At 37.6% G+C, this 20,356-nt stretch overlaps 2 protein-coding genes and 1 long non-coding RNA gene across 3 annotated transcripts in view; 2 read left to right on the forward strand and 1 right to left on the reverse strand.

Annotated features, from left to right (window-relative positions):
- LOC310731998 (tartrate-resistant acid phosphatase type 5-like) overlaps nucleotides 1-20,356 on the forward strand; it is a 146,233-nt gene that overhangs the window by 2,156 nt on the left and 123,721 nt on the right. The gene's annotated exons all lie outside the window — the stretch shown is intronic.
- Nucleotides 807-1,347, reverse strand: LOC310732275. The gene is made up of 2 exons (XR_014535431.1): nucleotides 1,277-1,347; nucleotides 807-1,223 (listed from the first exon to the last, which is right to left on the reverse strand). It is a non-coding gene; the product is annotated as an uncharacterized lncRNA (long non-coding RNA).
- On the forward strand, nucleotides 1,781-18,878 carry LOC310732157 (protein FAM50A-like). The gene is made up of 5 exons (XM_083552496.1): nucleotides 1,781-2,023; nucleotides 2,395-2,479; nucleotides 3,896-3,995; nucleotides 4,131-4,231; nucleotides 18,831-18,878. The coding sequence occupies exons 1-4, from the start codon at nucleotides 1,913-1,915 to the stop codon at nucleotides 4,219-4,221; spliced, it is 387 nt and encodes a 128-aa protein (XP_083408622.1). The 5' UTR covers nucleotides 1,781-1,912; the 3' UTR covers nucleotides 4,222-4,231; nucleotides 18,831-18,878.

Below are 20,356 nucleotides of genomic sequence, written 5' to 3' on the forward strand. Positions count from 1 at the left end.
CATCCGAGGATTGTCCCCCCCCCCCCCCCCCAGGATTTACGCCCATGCTTGCATTTGCGAGTTTATATCTCTTATATCTTAGAATTGTTAAGGAAAAAAAGACGCATAACCTTTTTTTTATATTCATTACGAGTGTGAAAGAATAAACAGTTTTGGCTGGATAGCAAATAAAGAAGCACCGGAAATGTGTGTGTGTCTGGGATAGAGGAAGCTCGTTCTGTGGTAATCTCATCTACACACCCATGGCTGTACCCAAAGCTAGAAAGCAACTTATTTATTTATAAGGAAATACGCAAAAAAGTACAAAATCTTCCGAATTCGGTTTGTTCAACAGTACAGAAATCAAACATTCAATAAAATGACTTAAAACCATGCAGTGCAGGTCCAGCAGCATATATTATTAAGTACAAAGTTAAAATGTTAAAAAGAGCAACATGTCAAATATATATACAGTGGTACCTCGACATACGAGTTTAATTCGTTCCGTAACCTTGCTCGTATGTCAAGTTGCTCGTATTTCAAAGCAAATTTCCGCATTGAAATTAATTGAAATGCCATTAATCCGTTCCAGCCCCCAAAATGCCACCCCAGTTGTTTTTGTTACGTGTTTTTGAATAAGAAAAATGTATTTATAAATGACAAATATTGTATAAAAACATAATAAAAGAGAATGTAAAGAAATAAACTGGTTAAGCATAGTACATATCATTGAAGTACTACGCCCGTACTGCCTCGCCAAGTCAATCGCTCGCACACCTTGCTCATGTTTTCCTATGATTTCACGCTTTAATTCAATAGACATCAAGTCAAGTCAAGAGGCTTTTATTGTCATTTCTAAAATACACAGTTGTACACAGTAAAAACGAGACAACGTTCCTCCGGAACCCTGGTGCTACACTAAACAACATAAAGCTACAACACAACACAAAGCTACATAAAGTGCATCAAGTGCAACCTGGTGCAAACAGTGCAGACAAAAAACAATGCAGACAAACAACATAAGACTACACAAGACAAGACAAAAAAAAAACAAGCACAAAACGCGATCACAACTTATCAATGATGTTTCGACAGCAAGGCAAACAAGCACACTGACTGAGGCCAGTGTTGCTGATTCATCGCGAGATTCGTCACAGCCACGTGTTAGTGCGCGCGCACATTCAGACCTTTGTTTGTGTTCGTGTATCGAGACGAATCAGCAACACTGACTGAGGCGTCTCGAGCTCGTATCTCAAGTTTTTGCTCGCGTATCAAAGCAAAAAATTGACCGAGTGACCGCTCGTATCTCAAAAAACTCGTATGTTAGGGCACTCGTATGTCGAGGTACCACTGTATATATATATATATATATATATATATATATATATATATATATATATATATATATATATATATGTTATTTAGATATTTAATTGTTACAGAATTTATTATCTACATTAAATGCAGATTAAAAACTGTAACAATCAAATACAGTACTGTAAGAAAGGATTCCCATTCAGTTGTATTTCCACGCTTTACCACTAGAGGCAGACTGTATGTTTTCCAAGCAATGACAAGTTACCTATGACGTCACAGTGCACCGTTCCACATCAACAGTATAAAAGGCCAGAACACAGCAGCAGCATTCATTATAGATGTATTAACAGAAGACAGCAAGTATCACTTCATATACAATCAATTCTATACCCAGTATAGTTCTGAATCCTAGAGAGCTAGAAAGGAAAACTTCCTAACAGTACAATCAATCCGGAATATCTATCTGAAAGTTGGTATTCCAACCGCCGAAAGCCGAACCTTCCAAGTAGAAGAAGAAGGAGAAGGAGAAGAATAAGGATAGATTGCTTCAGCTTCTAAATTGTTGAACGTGTATTTTTCACTATTTATAGTTAAAAACAGCCACTTTCCAGTCACAATGGCACAATACAAAGGAGCTTCCAGCGAGGCGTGGAGAGCCATGCGGCTGATGAAAAAACGCGAAAGAGAGAGAGAACAGATGGAACAGTTGAAACAAAAAATAGCAAAGGTAAGTGAGATGCATTAAAACACTTCTCTAATTAATTTACTCATTTTCAGCTCAAAACAGATGCAGCTGTTTCTACTCTGTATCCCTTTCCCCTAAAAAAAAGAAAGAAAATGGCTGAAACAATGTACAGACAAAACCAGTACATTTGCTTTGTGTTGTTGCACAACTGTTAATTTATACACTTATAATGTATTACATTTTAGATTTATTTTCAGAAAAGCTGCTCATTGTTATTTTTGTCCCCCCCCAAAAAAAAAAAAAAACAAACAAAAAAAAACCCCTTATCATTTTTTCACAGTTTTTAACCATCTTTTAAATATACACACACCCCTTTATATCAGTGTATAAGTAATACCCTTTTTGTCTTTCAGGACAACATTGTGAGGTCCAACATTGCTAAAAGGTTCTGTGCTCAACATGATGCTGTTGAGCAAAAGCTAATGCCAAGCACTGGGGGTAAGCAAACTTCAGAGTTAAATATTTTTTATATAATATATATAAAAGCTTATATTAATATATGACATTAAAATAATTAATGGTTGAATGATTTCAAAGTTGCGTGACCCCCCCCCCCCCCTCCATAGCATGATGAAAAATATTGAAAATAACATACATATAAATTATAAGAATAAAATGAATTTGCTCTGTGTGTGTGTGTGTGTGTGTGTGTGTGTGTGTGTGTGTGTGTGTGTGTGTGTGTGTGTGTGTATATATATACATATACATACACCGTATTTTTCGGACTATAAGCCGCTGCTTTTTTACCACGTTTTGAACCCCGCAGTTTAAACAACGAAGCGGCTAATATATGGATTTTTCCTGGGTTTTTCACGGTTTCACAAACTTCAAGCCAAAAAACTGAGCGACATAACATTAGACCAATGGAATTTCCGAACGGAAACGAAAAAACGCACCTCACCTGTGTTCTGAGCTGCACGACTTCGGGAGAAAAAACTTCCACCGGTGGCGCACGACGATGACAAAAGATAAACTCCCCAGAGAAATACAGTGGTACCCTGACCTACAAGTTTAATTCGTTCCGTGGACTAGCTCGTATCTCAATTTACTCGCACATCAAATCAATTTTCCATATTGAAAATACTTAAAATGGCATTAATCCGTTCCAACTCTCAAAATAACACCCCGTTTTCATGTGTCATGTTATTAAATGGGAAAATAAACTCCTAAATAACAAATATTGTATAAAACATAATAGAAAGAGTATGTAAAAATATAATAAGCTTTTATTCAGTGCATTTTCCTTGGAGATGAGACGACTTGAGCTAACGAAAACGCCGGTGGGGTGTGTGTGTGTGTGCGTGTATGTCTGTGTGTGTGTGTGTGTGTGTGTGGGTGTGGCGTGGGGGTAGAGGCGATAAGCGGAGGCGGAGGGAAAACTCGTTTTTTACTATCACTCCTCTACACTACGTATCCCTAAACTTTCACATTTTTACTTTTTCTTCTTTGCTTATCTTAATTTTCGTCACAATCTTCGCTTTCTGGCTTCGCTTCGCCATCTAGCAGCGGCGTCTCAAGCTCGTACCTAAATTTTTTGCTGCTCCCTTAACAAAGCAAAGAAATTGACCGAGTGACATCTCGTACCTTAGAAAACTCGTACAAAATATGTACATATTTTTTTTATGTTCATTATAAATGTTTTAATCCTTTCAGTTTGGGTTCTGCAATGACTTGGTGCTAAAGGTTTTTGGATTCTAAGAACAGTTTTTGTTAAGGCAGTCCATTGCGAGACATGTTGCATGTAGAATGCAAAGACATCATTGGTACATTCAAACAGAAAACTTAAGGCGTGCTGGAGTCTTGTGCATGAGTGTTCTTGTGTTTGATTTTGATTTTTTTTTATCTTCTTTAAAGGTTTGGTGACTTTGAAGGAAATGAAAGCAATGAAAGAAGCTCCTCTAAAAGAGCGAGAAAAGCAGCTGGCCAAGAAGGAGCAGTCCAAAGAACTAGAGCTGTAAGACATTTACTTCTATTTATTTATGATCTTTCCTGACACCCTAGGGTTATTTTTTTAATTTGATGAGTTTTCAGATTATTCTTTGTTGATTTCTAATATCTTGTTCTATTTATTATAATTTTTTTTTTTTAGCAAATTAGAGAAGCAGAAAGAGAAAAAGAGAAAAGAGGAACAGAAGAGAAAAATTGCCTTGTTGTCTTTCAGTATAGATGAAGAAAAATAAAAAAGCATGAGTTTTGGAAACCTGTCTGTGCTTATATGATTTCTGTTGCAACTGGAGTTAGCGAGCTATCTCTGAACCCTGACTCAACCCGTTACAACGGCTTGTATCTAAACAGTAGCCGACAAAGTAAGTCAGTGTTCACTGTCTTCCCCCTTCCTTTCACAACAATTTCTCTCGAGAGTTTATCTTTTGGCATCGTCGTGCGTTTAAAAATCGTCACCGGTGGAAGCTTTTCTCCCGATGCCGTGCAGCTCAGAACACAGGTGAAGTGTGTTTTTTCATGCCCGGTTGTTTTCCGCGTGACGAGTGATTCTCCTTTCCTGTAGACAGTCCGAGTGAGCGGCAGGTCAAACGTCAGAGGAACCTCAAATATATTTACGATTTGGTGTGCCCGATTCAGTGGGAGCGCACTCGATTTAATATAAAGAGTTTCAATGTTATGGGGCTCAGTTTTTTGGCTTAAAGCTGTGAAACCGGGAAAAACCCAGGAAAAATCCAGAAATTAGCCGCTTCGTTGTTTAAGCCGCGGGGTTCAAAGTCTCAGAAAAAAGTAGCGGCTCATAGTCCGGAAAATACGGTAGATGTTTTTGCACAGAAGCTTGGGTTAACACCAAAAAGCTGCCATCTGAACAGATTTTTATGTAATGTTATGATAAATTAAATGCAGAGAGTTTACTACAGGAACCTATTTTGGCAGAGTTGCCATGAAATCTATATATATAAAGCTCAAATACCACTGACTCACTCACTCATCACGACATCGCAAAAACCACTGAACGGATTGCAATGAAATTTGGAACATACCTTCCTCTTGGGTCTTAGGTGCTCACTAAGAAAGGGTTTCGAAAAATTCACCCTGGTTCGCGGCTATCTCGCGAAAAACGCGATTTCTCACGCATTGTAAATTCTTCGAAATAACATTACGGATCCTAATGAAACTTAGTACATTGTTTCCTATTAGATGTTAGATGCATGATAAAAATTACTTTCAAAGTAGCTTGCCCTGTATCCGTACTACAAAGGGGTAGTACGTTATTTGTTGACGTTACGTTCTGATCTCTGATCATCCAGTCCTGCTCAGTGCTTACTGCTTATTGCCATATTTCTTAGCGTTCTGCCTTCCGTAGCGAAGCACGGGTCCTTTCAGCTAGTTATTCTATAAACCGTCCCTAAGTTAAAGCTGAAATAATGTAAGAATTACAAGAAGTAGTTGTGAATAATGTTTAGAAAAATATGATTAAATGATCGAAACTGATCATTTAATAAAAAGAAAAATTTCAATTTTGGTAATAAATATTGTAGGAGCAGATCAAAACATAAATTAAACATAAATAATCAACTACTTATTAGTTTGCTAAGTCCCTCAGATTAATCGATGAGTCAGATAATAAAATAAATAAAAAAACAACACTTTTTTAGTGAAATGTTTTGCTAATTAGAACTATATAAAACCCCAATGTAGGGTATTTATGTATAAAAGTGTACTTAAAAAAATGCTAAATCCACATATTGAGTAAATCTTTAATTAGGACATTATAAAGTATGTAAATGATTATAAAATATAGTATGAAAGGTGAAGCAATTTGTGTAAATCAACATTTGTATTTTTTTATGATAAGTGAAGATGGCAAGTTGAGAATCATGCATAAAAAAATGTATATACAAAATGCAATAAAACTAAATATTTTTTGTTTAAAAAAATAGACATTTTGTTCAGTAAGAATTTGCTGAAAAGCACAACAGTGACTAAAAATTTAATTGTTTACTGCTTCTGGTATTTGCTGCTTTTAGATTTAGTGTTTGTTCGCACCGTTTTTAATTGAATCCATCACTATGTCGTAAACGAGGTGATTGCGCAACCTGATGCTTGCGAGTCTCGACAGAACAGATCCAGTGCGACTGTCCCGAACAAACAATTTACTCAATAGAACTTCATTAAACTATACCATGTTCACATAATAAGGATTACACAGTTTTTGCTCACTGTGCTGATGTTTTGCATTCATCCGTGACACCAGTGTGTATTCTTTTCACGTGCTCGTGCATCACTGCACACTACTTAGATGCCACACAAGATCAGCTTTGCATAATTTGCAGGTTACAGTGTTCTTTGTTGCGTTTTAATATAAAATGCTCCCATGCCTTGGATGACTTTGGGCGCACACTTTTTCCTGCTTCCGTTTGAGCCTGTATTCTCTTCTATTTCGCAAGCTGTGCTATCTTACCATCACACTAACCCATAACTTAAGGAGCCCAACTAATCGATAATGGCATTAGTTAATAATGTATTTCATTACCGATTTTATCGATTAGCTGTTGCAGCCCTAATGATCTTTAGTATTAATCTCTAGGGGTCACCACATACATATTATTTGTATCAGAGATAGTTTTTGCAATAAGTGAATGAACAACAGTAAAGAAAAAACTGAATATCAAACATACCGTAATATCCACATACTGTTGTATAGACCAGTAACTGCAGATTAAACAACTAAATAACTCTCTAAAGGTGTGATTAGCCGACTAAAGAACAATAGAGTATGGATATTGGAAAGAACATGAGTATAAAACACATAAACAACTTAAGCTTCTACATTATAATACCGAAGTATAATAAATGTAAAATATGCTAGCAGAATCAAAAACATATTTAAACAAGTCATGGGTCACATGTGTTTCACATATTTAGAAATATTAGCAGAACACCTGTTTCACATTGCACCGAAAAGTGACTCATATTTGCATAGTGCCATATGTGCACCTGTGCGTACATCAAAACTGTGAGCACTAGGGAGTGCGCAGCACACGTCCTACATATGTATAAAGTATTTTGTTTCATGTAAAGCACTCTAAAGTATAAAACACAGCAGCCACACACTGAAAACTATATAATTTAAAGAATTCACTACATCCGCCCTCATATTTGAGCCACAAATGTCTAAAAGTCTCTCTTGTCATCTCTAAGAGCAGACAATGGAATAACGCAAATGACTGCCCTGGTGAAGACATAGACGACTTCTGTTCTCACAAATCTGAGAAATCTACCAAATCTGCCATTTGTGGTACTTTGGCTGAGCCTTCCATCGTTGACAGGATTAACAGTTCAGCTGGTGGTGTTGAACAGCTTGCCATCCCCGCAAGGTCCAGTATTGCCTCCGTAATTCTGCACACAGCTATTCATTACCTGGGTGCAACAATTGCTCATCAAAGTCTTTAATAAAAAGCTTTTTTGCTGGATGCTGTGGATCTAGCATTATGGGGTGAATCTGTTCAACATCTTGGTTTTCCATTCTTTATAATCGTCCCCCAACTCTGAGCATTCTGGATCCCACGCTGGAGCAAGACACATTAGCCAACTGTGGTTTGGTGTAGTTTATGTGCTTTGAAGGCTGATATGTCCTCAAAAAATGTTTAAGCTTTACACTCTCTCCGTAGGACACGTTCTGCTTCACGATGATCAATGAACTGGTTGTCTGATGGTTCCATCCATTCTTTTGAATAGACTTGTCAAGTCTGATGAATGCTCAAGAAGGCATGTTGTGCTAGCAATCTAACTGTAGGGGGCTCTAGCAGGGAAAAAGGTGCAAGCGAAGATTGAAAACAAAGAGTTAATAAGAAAAAAGGTGGAGAGTTTTTGGTGTGTGAAAAAAGCTTGGAATTAGCGCTTCCATTTGTAAGCAGAGAGAAAAAATTAAGATATAATAAACGAACCCATCAAATCATGCACGTCTGGAACTTTATTTATTTCAGCATGCAACAAACTTGGAGGCACCGCTGGGATTTCTAAGAAGTGCGAGTTTAAGGGAACGGAGCAAGTGAATTGAAGAGCGGAGATTCACGGTCGAGTAAGCAAGCATACCGACTCGCGATGGATCTAGAAACGCTAGCCGAACGCGTGACAGAAAGGTTGTGGTGGTTGCGGCTAGACCAAGTGAAGGAGGTATGTGAGTGTAACAAAATCCATACCGGGCATGTCATTACTAAACGCGCACTTATTAATATAGTCACAGAGTCTGTCGATGCTATCATGGATAGCGAGGATGATGATGTAGCAAAGCGCTACATTTGTTCAATGCTAACTTGTATGGGGGCACAGATGAAGGTACTGGGGTTCAGACTGATATAAAAAATATCGCACTCTCTATCGTGAAAAATATGTATGCATATCTAAATAATTGTGTAAGTAGAAAACCCCCCGAAAAAAATGCATTTAGAAACAGTTGAGTTTCCCCCCTCCCCTTCCTCACAGTGGTTTGACCCACTGCCTGCGTTCCCAGTTCATCTCACCTACTCTACACACACGAGTCAGGTGTGTGGCTGCGGCTCAATTAATGTTCAACTCCATTAACTAGGGTATTTTATTCACTTTAAATAAAGCGATTCTCTTTAATGTAGTTGATGCAGACTCATTCATAAATTAGTTGCGGCAAAAATGCTGATTACCGATGTAATTTTCCATGAATCTGCTATATTAGCGATTAAAATATGACTTATCTAGTTAACGTTAGCTTGTTTACAATAGCTTGTAGCATAGTGCACTGACACTAACACGCCAAAGCCGTTTCTCATGCAGTGTTTTATTTGGGAAGACTTGGCATAATGTTAACTTAACATTAACGGCCACAATTAGCATATTGTTTAGCTGTGCATTTACTTAATGAGCAATGTGCTACGTCTGAACTGACCCCAGTGTATTTTTTTTTTTCATCAATTTCTATTCTGTTCTTAAGTGTCTTCATTAATTTAAAATAAAATTTTAAACCTTTTTTAATTCCTTGTTTTGCTTTGTCATTGAACCTGAGAAAAACCTTGAAAATAACCATTACAACGCAGTCTCCATGCTACAATAATAATGATAAAAGCAAAGTTTTTCACTGTGGGGACACTGTGTCTTTATAAGTACAATTTGACTGTATTATTTGTGTCCCCTTCAAAAATTGCTCATGAGAAATTGTATATTTATTGCCCCCCCCCCCCCCCCCCTTGTTAAATTAAATTTACACCCATGGTAACAATAATTATTAATTATAAGAAAAAAAAAACATTTGCATTGTAATGTAAAAAGCTAAAACTGAGTAGAGAATGAAAGAGTCAACAAGAGCAATCACTGGGAGGCAAGTGTTTGTTTATTTGCAGAAGCTAAGTAATGTGCAGGCAAGTTATGTGTTCTATATTCACTTAATGTCTCTTAATTTGTTTTCTGGTTTAGTTTGTGTATGAGGACTCCATGAACCTGATTGCCAAGCTTCCTTGTGTGGCAGCTAAGATCTACCGCAACCTGTACTGTGAAGGCAGCAGCATTGGAGCCATTGACTCCAACCTGGACTGGTCTCACAATTTCACTAACATGTTGGGCTACAATGATCCCCAGTTTACTGAGCTCATGAGACTCTATCTCACCATCCACAGGTTATAAACATTTTACTTATTGTAAGTAAAAAAAGTACGTAAGTACGCCACTGTTGTATACAGTAAGCATACAGTGTTTTTCAGAAGCCAAATGACAAACTGCACAAGTAGTAGAAGACTGGTGTTTATTGGTTGCGGGGAAAATAGAAAAATATTTAAACTTAAAAGTTTAAAACTTCCTTTTTTGTGTGAGTGCTTTCAGCGTTTTGTAACTTTTGGTGTCACACAAGCACACATTTCAGATCTTTGTCTTTGTCCACTCCCTTGCTTTATTTTCATGTCACTATGAAATCATGGAACTTTTGTGGGCTCCAAGCAAAACTCGTGAGGAGCATTTTCTCCTGAAGATAAAATATTTAGAAGACTAAGTTTTAAACATGGAAATCAGCTTATAACTTTGCACACTGAAATTGCTTCATTGTTCTCACAGATTTGCCTCACACTGCAAGAAGAAAAACTATTTAATAATGGAAACTACATGTGTTTTTCTCTACTGATTCAGTGACCATGTAGGTGGCAATGTCAGTGCCCACACCAGTCACTTGGTGGGCAGTGCCCTTTCAGTCCCATATCTCTCCTTCAGTGCAGCCATGAATGGTCTGGCTGGACCCCTACATGGACTCGCTAAACAGGTACTAGACTGAGTGAAGCAGTATTACCTCAGAAATTTTCAGTATGTTTCTTTGGTTCATTATTTTGGTTGGGTTTTTTTTTTCCTTTTTTCCTACCAGATTTTCTGCTTAATTTAATCCTGACTAATTTACCAATTAGGTCTCAGGTTTGGGGGTTAGTGCCTATGCCTCATCTCTACTAAAAATTAAGCTGTTAGTGTTATCATCTTTAGCATGTCAAATTTGTCTTTTATCACATTTATTAAGTGAAATGAACAATTTCATTAGGTATATTGGTAGAAGAATGCTGAGGATGGAGCCACCAGGCAGGAGGAAAAGAGGAAGGCCAAGGAGGAGGTTTATGGATGTGGTGAGGGAAGACATGCAGGTAGTTGGTTTGAAAGAAGCAGATGTAGAGGAATGGGGGTGTATGGAGAAGGATGAAGAAGATAATGAATTAAATTAACCAGTTTAAATGCATACCTTCAAGCTAAACATAATATATATATAGCATATGAAATATGTATTTTAGAATCTTCTGTTATAAGATGTCTGATTTACTTATTTATTTTTTGCAGGAGCTGCTTGTGTGGCTGACAGCCCCCCAGAAGGAGCTTGGTGGTGAAGTGTCAGATGAAAAGATGAGAGATTACATCTGGAATACACTAAAATCAGGCAGGATGAGAATTTTAAGAAAACAGCTACCTACTAGTTTTTTTTTTTTTTTAAGTGCTGTAATTTATAAATATATCTTTAAAAAAATATCCACATATCAACAGTAAGCGTTTCCAATTCTATGACTAATCTGTACATTGTAATGATTACCTGTTTCATTAAAAAGCATGGCTTTCTATAGCCAGTCAGTTTTCAGACATTTGACTTAACACAGGTATTATCATGAAACTTACTGGACTATCAAGAAACTATACTTTGCAGCCTAAAATCTGAAAGACTTGGCAATGACAAAAGTCTAAACCTGTGCGCTTAAATTCAAACGTGCAGTTCTCAGTCTGAAGCTTAGATTTGGTGTGCTGCATCAGTGTGCACATTTGTTGTAATAGATTTATAATGATAACTTAAGTGCGTCAAGAAACATGGTTAGTAGTAGTGACCTTTATTTAATGTATTTTACCTGCGTTTACATTATTTACTGGCCAGTGGGTGCACTATTTGTGAAGGAAGCTGTGACCTAGCAGATAACTGCTTGTGCATGTGTTTCCAAATGTAGTTGCCTAATAAATACAATGTGCTGCATTTTCTGGGTTTCTCACATGTAGGTCTTTTGTGCACTTTTTTGTCTTGTTGTACTTCTATAAAGCTTTTTTTTTTCTTTTGAAAAGAGTTGGACGTAATAGTCTTTCTTTAGTTTTGTATTAAAAAAAAAAAAGGTCTTAGAGAAGATAATGAAAATAACCATCTTTGGAAACAAAATTTAAAATACCATAACCAATACCATTTAACACTTGGTTTATTGCATTCTTCAACTGATATTTGGCATTGTTTATATCAACTAATTCAGGGTATATGTATTCAAATGTACAAAGGCAACATATTGAGTTTAACCATCATTAATTTAGACATTTTAAAGCCTATAGTTAGTGGTGTACATGCAGGACATGCAAAAAAAAAAAAAAAGTATGAAAGGTAAAGCAATTTTTGTAAATCAACATTGGTCTTGTATTTCGCAGAGGGCAAGTTGACAACCATGCTTAAAAACTCTTTATAAAATATAACACATTGTTTAAAAAATAGACATTTTGTTCAATTGTGAAGATATATAATATATTATAAATGTAATTCTGTATAATAATTAAGTGATATATGCATGAATATGCAAACATTGAAAACAAGCATTTGAACATTTGAAGCCGCAGTAAATTACATTTGAAAATAGATAAGTAGTAGACAAATGCTATAAAATAGAACAAAATGGAGAAAAGGAACAAGCTAACAGTCTTAATGAAAAAATAAAAAAAAGGGAAAAAAATATGTATAGACAAAATATATAAACCTACCTCACCATCCTTTTACTGTGACTGGTGAAAGCATATTTCATCTTTCAGGTAATTATAGTCATGTCTGAGTTAAATATTTTCTTTTTTTGTATTAATTATTAGTATTATTATATATATATTTTTTGTTTATATGCATTATCTTATGTATGTCAATAAAGGCTTGGACAAAAAACAACTTCTACCGTAATTTCCGGACTATAAAGCGCACCTTATATAAGCCGCACCCACGGAATTTGACAAAAATGTAAATTTTTAACATAAATAAGCCGCACCTGTCTATAAGCCGCAGTGTCTACACTGAAACTAATGAACTTTACACAGGCTTTAATGAAAGACACTAAATGCAATATGTTGCGCTTCTATTAGGAGCATAGCAGTATTTTGGGAATACAGTGAGGAAAATAAGTATTTGAACACCCTGCTATTTTGCAAGTTCTCCCACTTAAAAATCATGGAGGGGTCTGAAATTGTCATTGTAGGTGCATGTCCACTGTGAGAGACATAATCTAAAAAAAATAATCCAGAAATCACAATGTATGATTTTTAAACTATTTATTTGTATGATACAGCTGCAAATAAGTATTTGAACACCTGTCTATCAGCTAGAATTCTGACCCTCAAAGACCTGTTAGTCTGCCTTTAAAATGTCCACCTCCACTACATTTATTATCCTAAATTAGATGCACCTGTTTGAGGTCATTAGCTGCATAAAGACACCTGTCCACCCCATACAATCAGTAAGAATCCAACTACTAACATGGCCAAGACCAAAGAGCTGTCCAAAGACACTAGAGACAAAATTGTACACCTCCACAAGGCTGGAAAGGGCTACGGGGAAATTGGCAAGCAGCTTGGTGAAAAAAGGTCCACTGTTGGAGCAATCATTAGAAAATGGAAGACGCTAAACATGACTGTCAATCTCCCTCGGACTGGGGCTCCATGCAAGATCTCACCTCGTGGGGTCTCAATGATCCTAAGGAAGGGGAGAAATCAGCCCAGAACTACACGGGAGGAGCTGGTCAATGACCTGAAAAGAGCTGGGACCACCGTTTCCAAGGTTACTGTTGGTAAGACGTCATAATTTGAAATCATGCATGGCACGGAAGGTTCCCCTGCTTAAACCAGCACATGTCCAGGCACGTCTTTAGTTTGCCAATGACCATTTGGATGATCCAGAGGAGTCATGGGAGAAAGTCATGTGGTCAGATGAGACCAAAATAGAACTTTTGGGTCATAATTCCACTAAACGTGTTTGGAGGAAGAAGAATGATGAGTACCATCCCAAGAACACCATCCCTTCTGTGAAGCATGGGGGTGGTAGCATCATGCTTTGGGGGTGTTTTTCTGCACATTGGACAAGGCGACTGCACTGTATTAAGGAGAAGATGACCGGGGCCATGTATTGCGAGATTTTGGGGAACAACCTCCTTCCCTCAGTTAGAGCATTGAAGATGGGTTGAGGCTGGGTCTTCCAACATGACAATGACCCGAAGCACACAGCCAGGATAACCAAGGAGTGGCTCTGTAAGAAGCATATTAAGGTTCTGGGGTGGCCTAGCCAGTCTCCAGACCTAAACCCAATAGAGAATCTTTGGAGGGAGCTCAAACTCCGTGTTTCTCAGAGACAGGCCAGAAACCTGACTGATCTAGAGAAGATCTGTGTGGAGGAGTGGGCCAAAATCCCTCCTGCAGTGTGTGCAAACCTGGTGAAAAACTACAGGAAACGTTTGACCTCTGTAATTGCAAACAAAGGCTACTGTACCAAATATTAACATTGACTTTATCAGGTGTTCAAATACTTATTTGCAGCTGTATCATACAAATAAATAGTTACAAAATCATATATTGTGATTTCTGGAATTATTTTTTTTAGATTATGTCTCTCACAGTGGACATGCACCTACGATGACAATGTCAGACCCCTCCATGATTTCTAAGTGGGAGAACTTGCAAAATAGCAGGGTGTTCAAATAATTATTTTTCTCACTGAAGCCTGCCACTGCATTCTTCCACTATTACTGCGTGTGTGTAAGACTGAGCATTATGTCCTTATTATTTTCTGATGCTCATTTCTCAGTTTCTTTGACTAACCCATAACGCTGTTGCCAAGAAAAATAAAAAAGCACAAGTTTTGGAAACCTGTCTGTGCTTATATGATTTCTGTTACAACTGGAGTTTTAGTGAGCTATCCCTTGACCCAAACTCAATGCGCTACAACGGCTTGTATCTAAACAGTAGCCACCACTGCAAACAGGAAAGGGCTCAGGGCCGATCCTTGATGTAGTCCAACCCTCACCCTGAACCAGTCTGTCGTTCCTACTGCACACTTCACTGCTGTCACACTGTCCTCATACATGTCCTGCACCACCCTCACATATTTCTCTGACACACCTGACTTCCTCATACAGTACCACAGCTCCTCTCTCGGCACCCTGTCATACGCTTTCTCTAAATCCACAAATACACAATGCAATTCCTTCGGTCCTTCACTATACTTCTCCATCAACATCCTCAAAGCAAATAAGGCATCTGTGGTGCTCTTCCTCAGCATGAAACCAAACTGTTGCTCACATATGGTCACTTCTTCTCTCAGCCTGGCTTCCACTACTCTTTCCCATAACTTCATGGTGTGACTGATCAACTTAATTCCTCTGTAGTTACTGCAGGTCTGCACATCTCCCTTATGCTTAAAGATCGGTACCAGCACACTCCTCCATTCCTCAGGCATCCTCCCGCCTTCCAAAATCTTGTTAAACAATCCGGGTAAAAACTCCACTGCCATCTCTCCTAAACATCTCCATGCTTCTACAGGTATGTCATCTGGTCCAACCGACTTTCCACTCTTCATCCTCTTAATCCCTGCTCTCACTTCCTCCTTACTAATCCTATCTACATCCTGCTTTACGAACTCCACATCATCCAACCTTCTCTCTCTCTGATTTTCCTCATTTATCAGCTGCTCAAAATACTCCCTCCACCTTCTCAACACACTCTCCTCACTAGTCAACACTTCTTTCTCCTTCCTTAGTGTCCAACCTCTTATACAGCTGCTCATATGCCTTTTCCTTGGCTTTCGCCACATTCCTCTTACCTGCTGCCGCATCTCCTTGTAGTCCTGCCTACTTTTCTCATCACTCTGTCTATCCCACTTCTGTTTTGCCAACCTCTCTCCTTATGCTCTCCTGCACTTCCTCATTCCACCACCATGTCTCCTTGTCTTCCTTTCTATTTCCAGATGTCACACCAAGTCTTTTTCTAGCTGCCTCCCTCATCACTCCTGCAGTAGTTTTCCAATCACCCAACACCTCTTCACCACCACCGAGCCCGTGTCTGACCTCTTCCCTGTACCTCACACTACACTCTTCCTCCTTCAGTTTCCACCATCTTATTCTTCTTTCAGTCCTCACTCTCCTTCTCTTCTTCTTCACCTCCAAAACCATCCTACATACCACCATCCGATGCTGTCTAGCTACACTGTCCCCTGCCAACACCTTACAGTCTCCAATCTCCTTCAGGTTGCATCTCCTGCATAGAACATAGTCCACCTGTGTGCACCTTCCTCCACTCTCATACGTCACCCTATGATCCTCCTTCTTCTTAAAATAAGTGTTTACCACTGCCATTTCCATCATTTTAGCAAAATCTACCACCATCTGCCCTTCCACATTCCTCTTCTTAAGGCCATACCTACACATCACCTCCTCATCACCTCTGTTCTCTTCACCAACATGCCCATTAAAGTCTGCCTCAATCACCAATCATTCTTTCCTAGGTACACCATCTACCACTTCATCTAATTCACTCCACAATCTTTCCTTCTCCTCCACATTTATCATCATCCCTTTAACTTCCAGCTTCACGTTCATCACCCTATCAGAAACTCTCTTCACCTCCACTACACTCTTACTGTACTCTTCCTTCAGAATCACCCCTACACCATTTCTCTTTCCATCCACACCATGATAGAACAGTTTGAACCCACCTCCAATGTTCCTGGCCTTACTCCCTTTCCACTTGGTTTCCTGAACACACATTCCAGCATTGAATAAAAAATTTAAAAAGGTTATTGCGATACAATACTGACTTTTTTCTCACAATAGCGAGTTTATATCTCACAGTTTTGAGGAAAAAGTCAGAATTGCGAGATATAAACTCTATTGCGAGAAGAAAGTCACTTGAGAAGAAAGAGACACTTTCTGGCAAAGCACATAATAGACTTCCATATCTATAATAACACACAAATCATAAAGGATCTAGAGTTAATATGGCCATAACTTGTCGTAGGGAAAATGGCATACAAAGCTCTGTTTACAATAAAAGGTGCAAATGAGTTATAAACTCGCAATTGCGAGAAAAAAAAGGAGAATTGTGAATTTATACCTTGTAATCATGGGCGTAAATTTCATTTAACAGTAGGGGGGACAATAAATATAAAATTTTTCATGAGCAATTTATGAAGGGGACAAATAATACAGTCAAATTGTACTTATAAAGACACAGTGTCCCCACAGTGAAAAACTTTGCTTTTATCATTATTATTGTAGCACGCAGACTGCGTCATTATGATTATTTTCAAAGTTTTTCTCAGGTTCAATGACAAAGCAAAACAAGGAATTAAAAAAGGTTTAAAATTTTATTTTAAATTAATGAAGACACTTAAGAACAGAATAGAAATTGATAAAAAAAAAAAAATACACTGGGGTCAGTTCAGACGTAGCACAGTGCTCATTTAGTAAATGCACAGCTAAACAATATGCTAATTGTGGCCGTTAATGTTAAGTTAACATTATGCCAAGTCTTCCCAAATAAAACACTGCATGGGAAACGGCTTTGGCGTGTTAGTGTCAGTGCACTATGCTACAAGCTATTGTAAACAAGCTAACGTTAACTAGATAAGTCATATTTTAATCGCTTATATAGCAGATTCATGGAAAATTACATCGGTAATCAGCATTTTTGCCGCAACTAATTTATGAATGAGTCTGCATCAACTACATTAAAGAGAATCGCTTTATTTAAAGTGAATAAAATACCCTAGTTAATGGAGTTGAACATTAATTTAGCCGCAGCCACACACCTGACTCGTGTGTGTAGAGTAGGTGAGATGAACTGGGAACTAGGTGTGACACTCACAAAAGAAGTTTTGTTGAGGATTACTTTTGTGTTCTACTGCAATGCTATTTTATTTTATTCTGATGCATATAATTGAATATGCTAATGAGAGACTATGGAAAAAAACACATGACATATTTCGTTATACGGACACAGGGTGGCAGTAATGAGGGCCGCGTCACATGGGGACAATTAGCGATGCACAGAGCAAGACGAGCTCATAATCCAAGTTAATGGAGAATGAGCAACAGTTGTCCTGCTTCACTGATTTCTCGGTAATATTTGTAATATTTCCAGGTCAGTTACACACCTTTTGTAATTTCGATTTTTGTGAAAAACGTTTACAAACTAATATGAATCCCCAGTGATGTGTGTTCCATGAGTGAAAAGTATGTTAAATGTGTAAACACTAAGTTTAATAGCACGCGGTTGAGAAAATGGCGGCCGGCGTCCGCGTGTTTCTTATTTTATGTTTCTTATGGCTCCGGGGCATTTGTGTATTATTTCAGTGTGTGTGGAAAACAGTTGTGTATAATAAAATGTTCAAAGAGTAAAATGTTAATGTAAATGTACAGCGTAAGACCAGTTATGGCTGCGACCTTGTTAATGGTAAAAGGTTAATACTAGGAATATACAGGTGCAGTTCGTGTGTGTGTGTATGTATATATATATATATATAGATATATATATATAGATAGATAGATATATAGATATATATATATATATATATATATATATATATATATGCAGTAAATATGCCAGTGAAGGTAACACTTTTTTACTCTTTTTATGTTCATTATACATTTGCCCGGATAAATTGGGGAGGGTTGCGTTAGGAAGGGCATCCAGCGTAAAACATGTGCCAAATCAAACGTGCGGAGGATCCGCTGTGACGACCCCTAACGGGAGAAGCCGAAAAAAAAAAAAAAATACATTTAATCTTTTCGGTTTGGGTTCTGCAATGACTTGGTGCTAAAGGTTTTTGGATTCTAAGAACAGTTTTTGTTAAGGCAGTCCATTGCGAGACATGTTGCATGTAGAATGCAAAGACATCATTGGTACATTCAAACTAATTAATGCGCGCTGGAGTCTTGTGCATGAGTGTTGATTTAGATTTTTTTAAATCTTTTTTTTAAAGGTTTGGTGACTTGGAGTGACAGGAAAGGAAAAGAAGAACCCAATGTAAAAGAGCGAGAAAAGCAGCTAGCCACGAAGGAGCAGTCCAAAGAACTAGAGCTGGAAGACATTTACTGCTATTTATTTATGATCTTTCACGACACCCTAGGGTTATTTTTTTTAATTTGATGAGTTTTCAGATTATTCTTTGTTGATTTCTTAAATCTTTTTATTATTATTATTATTTTTTTTTAGCAAATTAGAGAAGAGAAAAAAGAATAAAGAGAAACAGAAGAGAAAAATTGCCTTGTCTTTCAGTATAGATGAAGGAGACGATGAAGATAAGTTATTCCAGTGTTTAGGGGTTTGACTACACTGTTCAAATATACTATAGTGCAGCATTATATGTTTTGGGTATGATGGCAGCAAACTTTGGATGACAAAAATAATATTTTTATAGTATAGTATAAAATAGTATTGTTTTTCACAACCTAAAAAAATTTAACTTTTCAGAATAGATTTCAGCATTATTATATGTGGTCATTAAAAAAGAAAAGTGAAGCAAATGAAGCATCTGTTTTGAAAGTAGTGAAAGACATTAGGGTTTTTTTAGCGCCGCTCCCCGCCCCTCTCTCCTGTGGGATTATTTATGTTTTTGTTGTTATTTATGTAAATATTGTATATAATTTGTCACTTCCTTTCCCATGGTTGAATAAACCTTTTGTATTATATTTGGCTTATGTGTCCTTTTCCCGTGCCTATCCACAGAATGATCACAGTATGAATGTTACAGCTTCAAACCCCAGACTAACAACAAGATGTCGTAACACTTGCTAACCAATGGCATTCTCTCATCAGATCCATGAAGTGGATCCTAGAATGGATTCAGTTTACAGGTGTGCCTTGTCAAGAGGTAATTTGACATTTCTTGCCTTCTTAATTGGCTTTAGACCATCAGTTGTCTTGGGCAGAGGAAAGTGTGAGTAAAGAGTCAATAGACATTAATGCTACTACAACCACTATACAAATCCATGTTATGGCAATTAACACACAGTAAAGCAAAAAAAAAAGTCCATTATTACCTTAAGAAATGAAGGTAAGTCAAAAAAAAAAAAAAAGGTCTGAAATCTGCTCCACGGTTACAGCAATAGAAGAGACGGCTGGGCCTTTAGTCTGTTCCGAAGCTTTTTTTCTCCAGCATTTCTCCTGCGTTTTTTTTATTCTCCCTAGCATAGTAAGCTTTTAACATGTTTGTGGCAAACACGCGTTTGGCGTTTTCTATCAGGATCATATAGTCGGTTTCGCTTATTTTCCTTTTCACTACGTAAGGATCATAAAAACGAGCAGACAAAGAAGATCCGGGAACTGGTAAAAAATACTAGTACCTGATCCCCAGGCGTAAAAGAACGCGCAACTGCTTTACGGTCATACCTGAGCTTCGTGCCCTTCTGCGCAATGATTAGAGATTCCTTAGCAAGCGAGCAAGCAGCATGCAAACGATCACGAAAATTACTTACATAATCCAGAACATTCGTTTTCGGACCGGAATCAACTGACATTTGTTCTTTAAGAATTTTGAACGGCCCTCTTACCTGGTGACCAAAAACCAGTTCGGCTGGGCTAAACCCAAGAGATTCTTGTACGGTTTCTCTTACAGCTAATAAAACCAGAGGAACTCCCTCATCCCAGTCTCTAGCTGTCTTCAAACAATATTTTCGTAGCATTGATTTTAATGTCTGATAAACGTTCTAAACAACCTTGGGACTCTGGATGGTACGGACTTGAAACACTATGAGTAATCCCCAAAGACTGCAATACTTGTTTGAAAAGCTTAGATAGAAAATTCGTACCTTGATCACTCTGTACAATTTT

This window comes from Silurus aristotelis (genome assembly GCF_946808225.1).
Source record: "Silurus aristotelis genome assembly, chromosome: 1".
In the NCBI taxonomy this organism is placed as follows: domain Eukaryota; kingdom Metazoa; phylum Chordata; class Actinopteri; order Siluriformes; family Siluridae; genus Silurus; species Silurus aristotelis.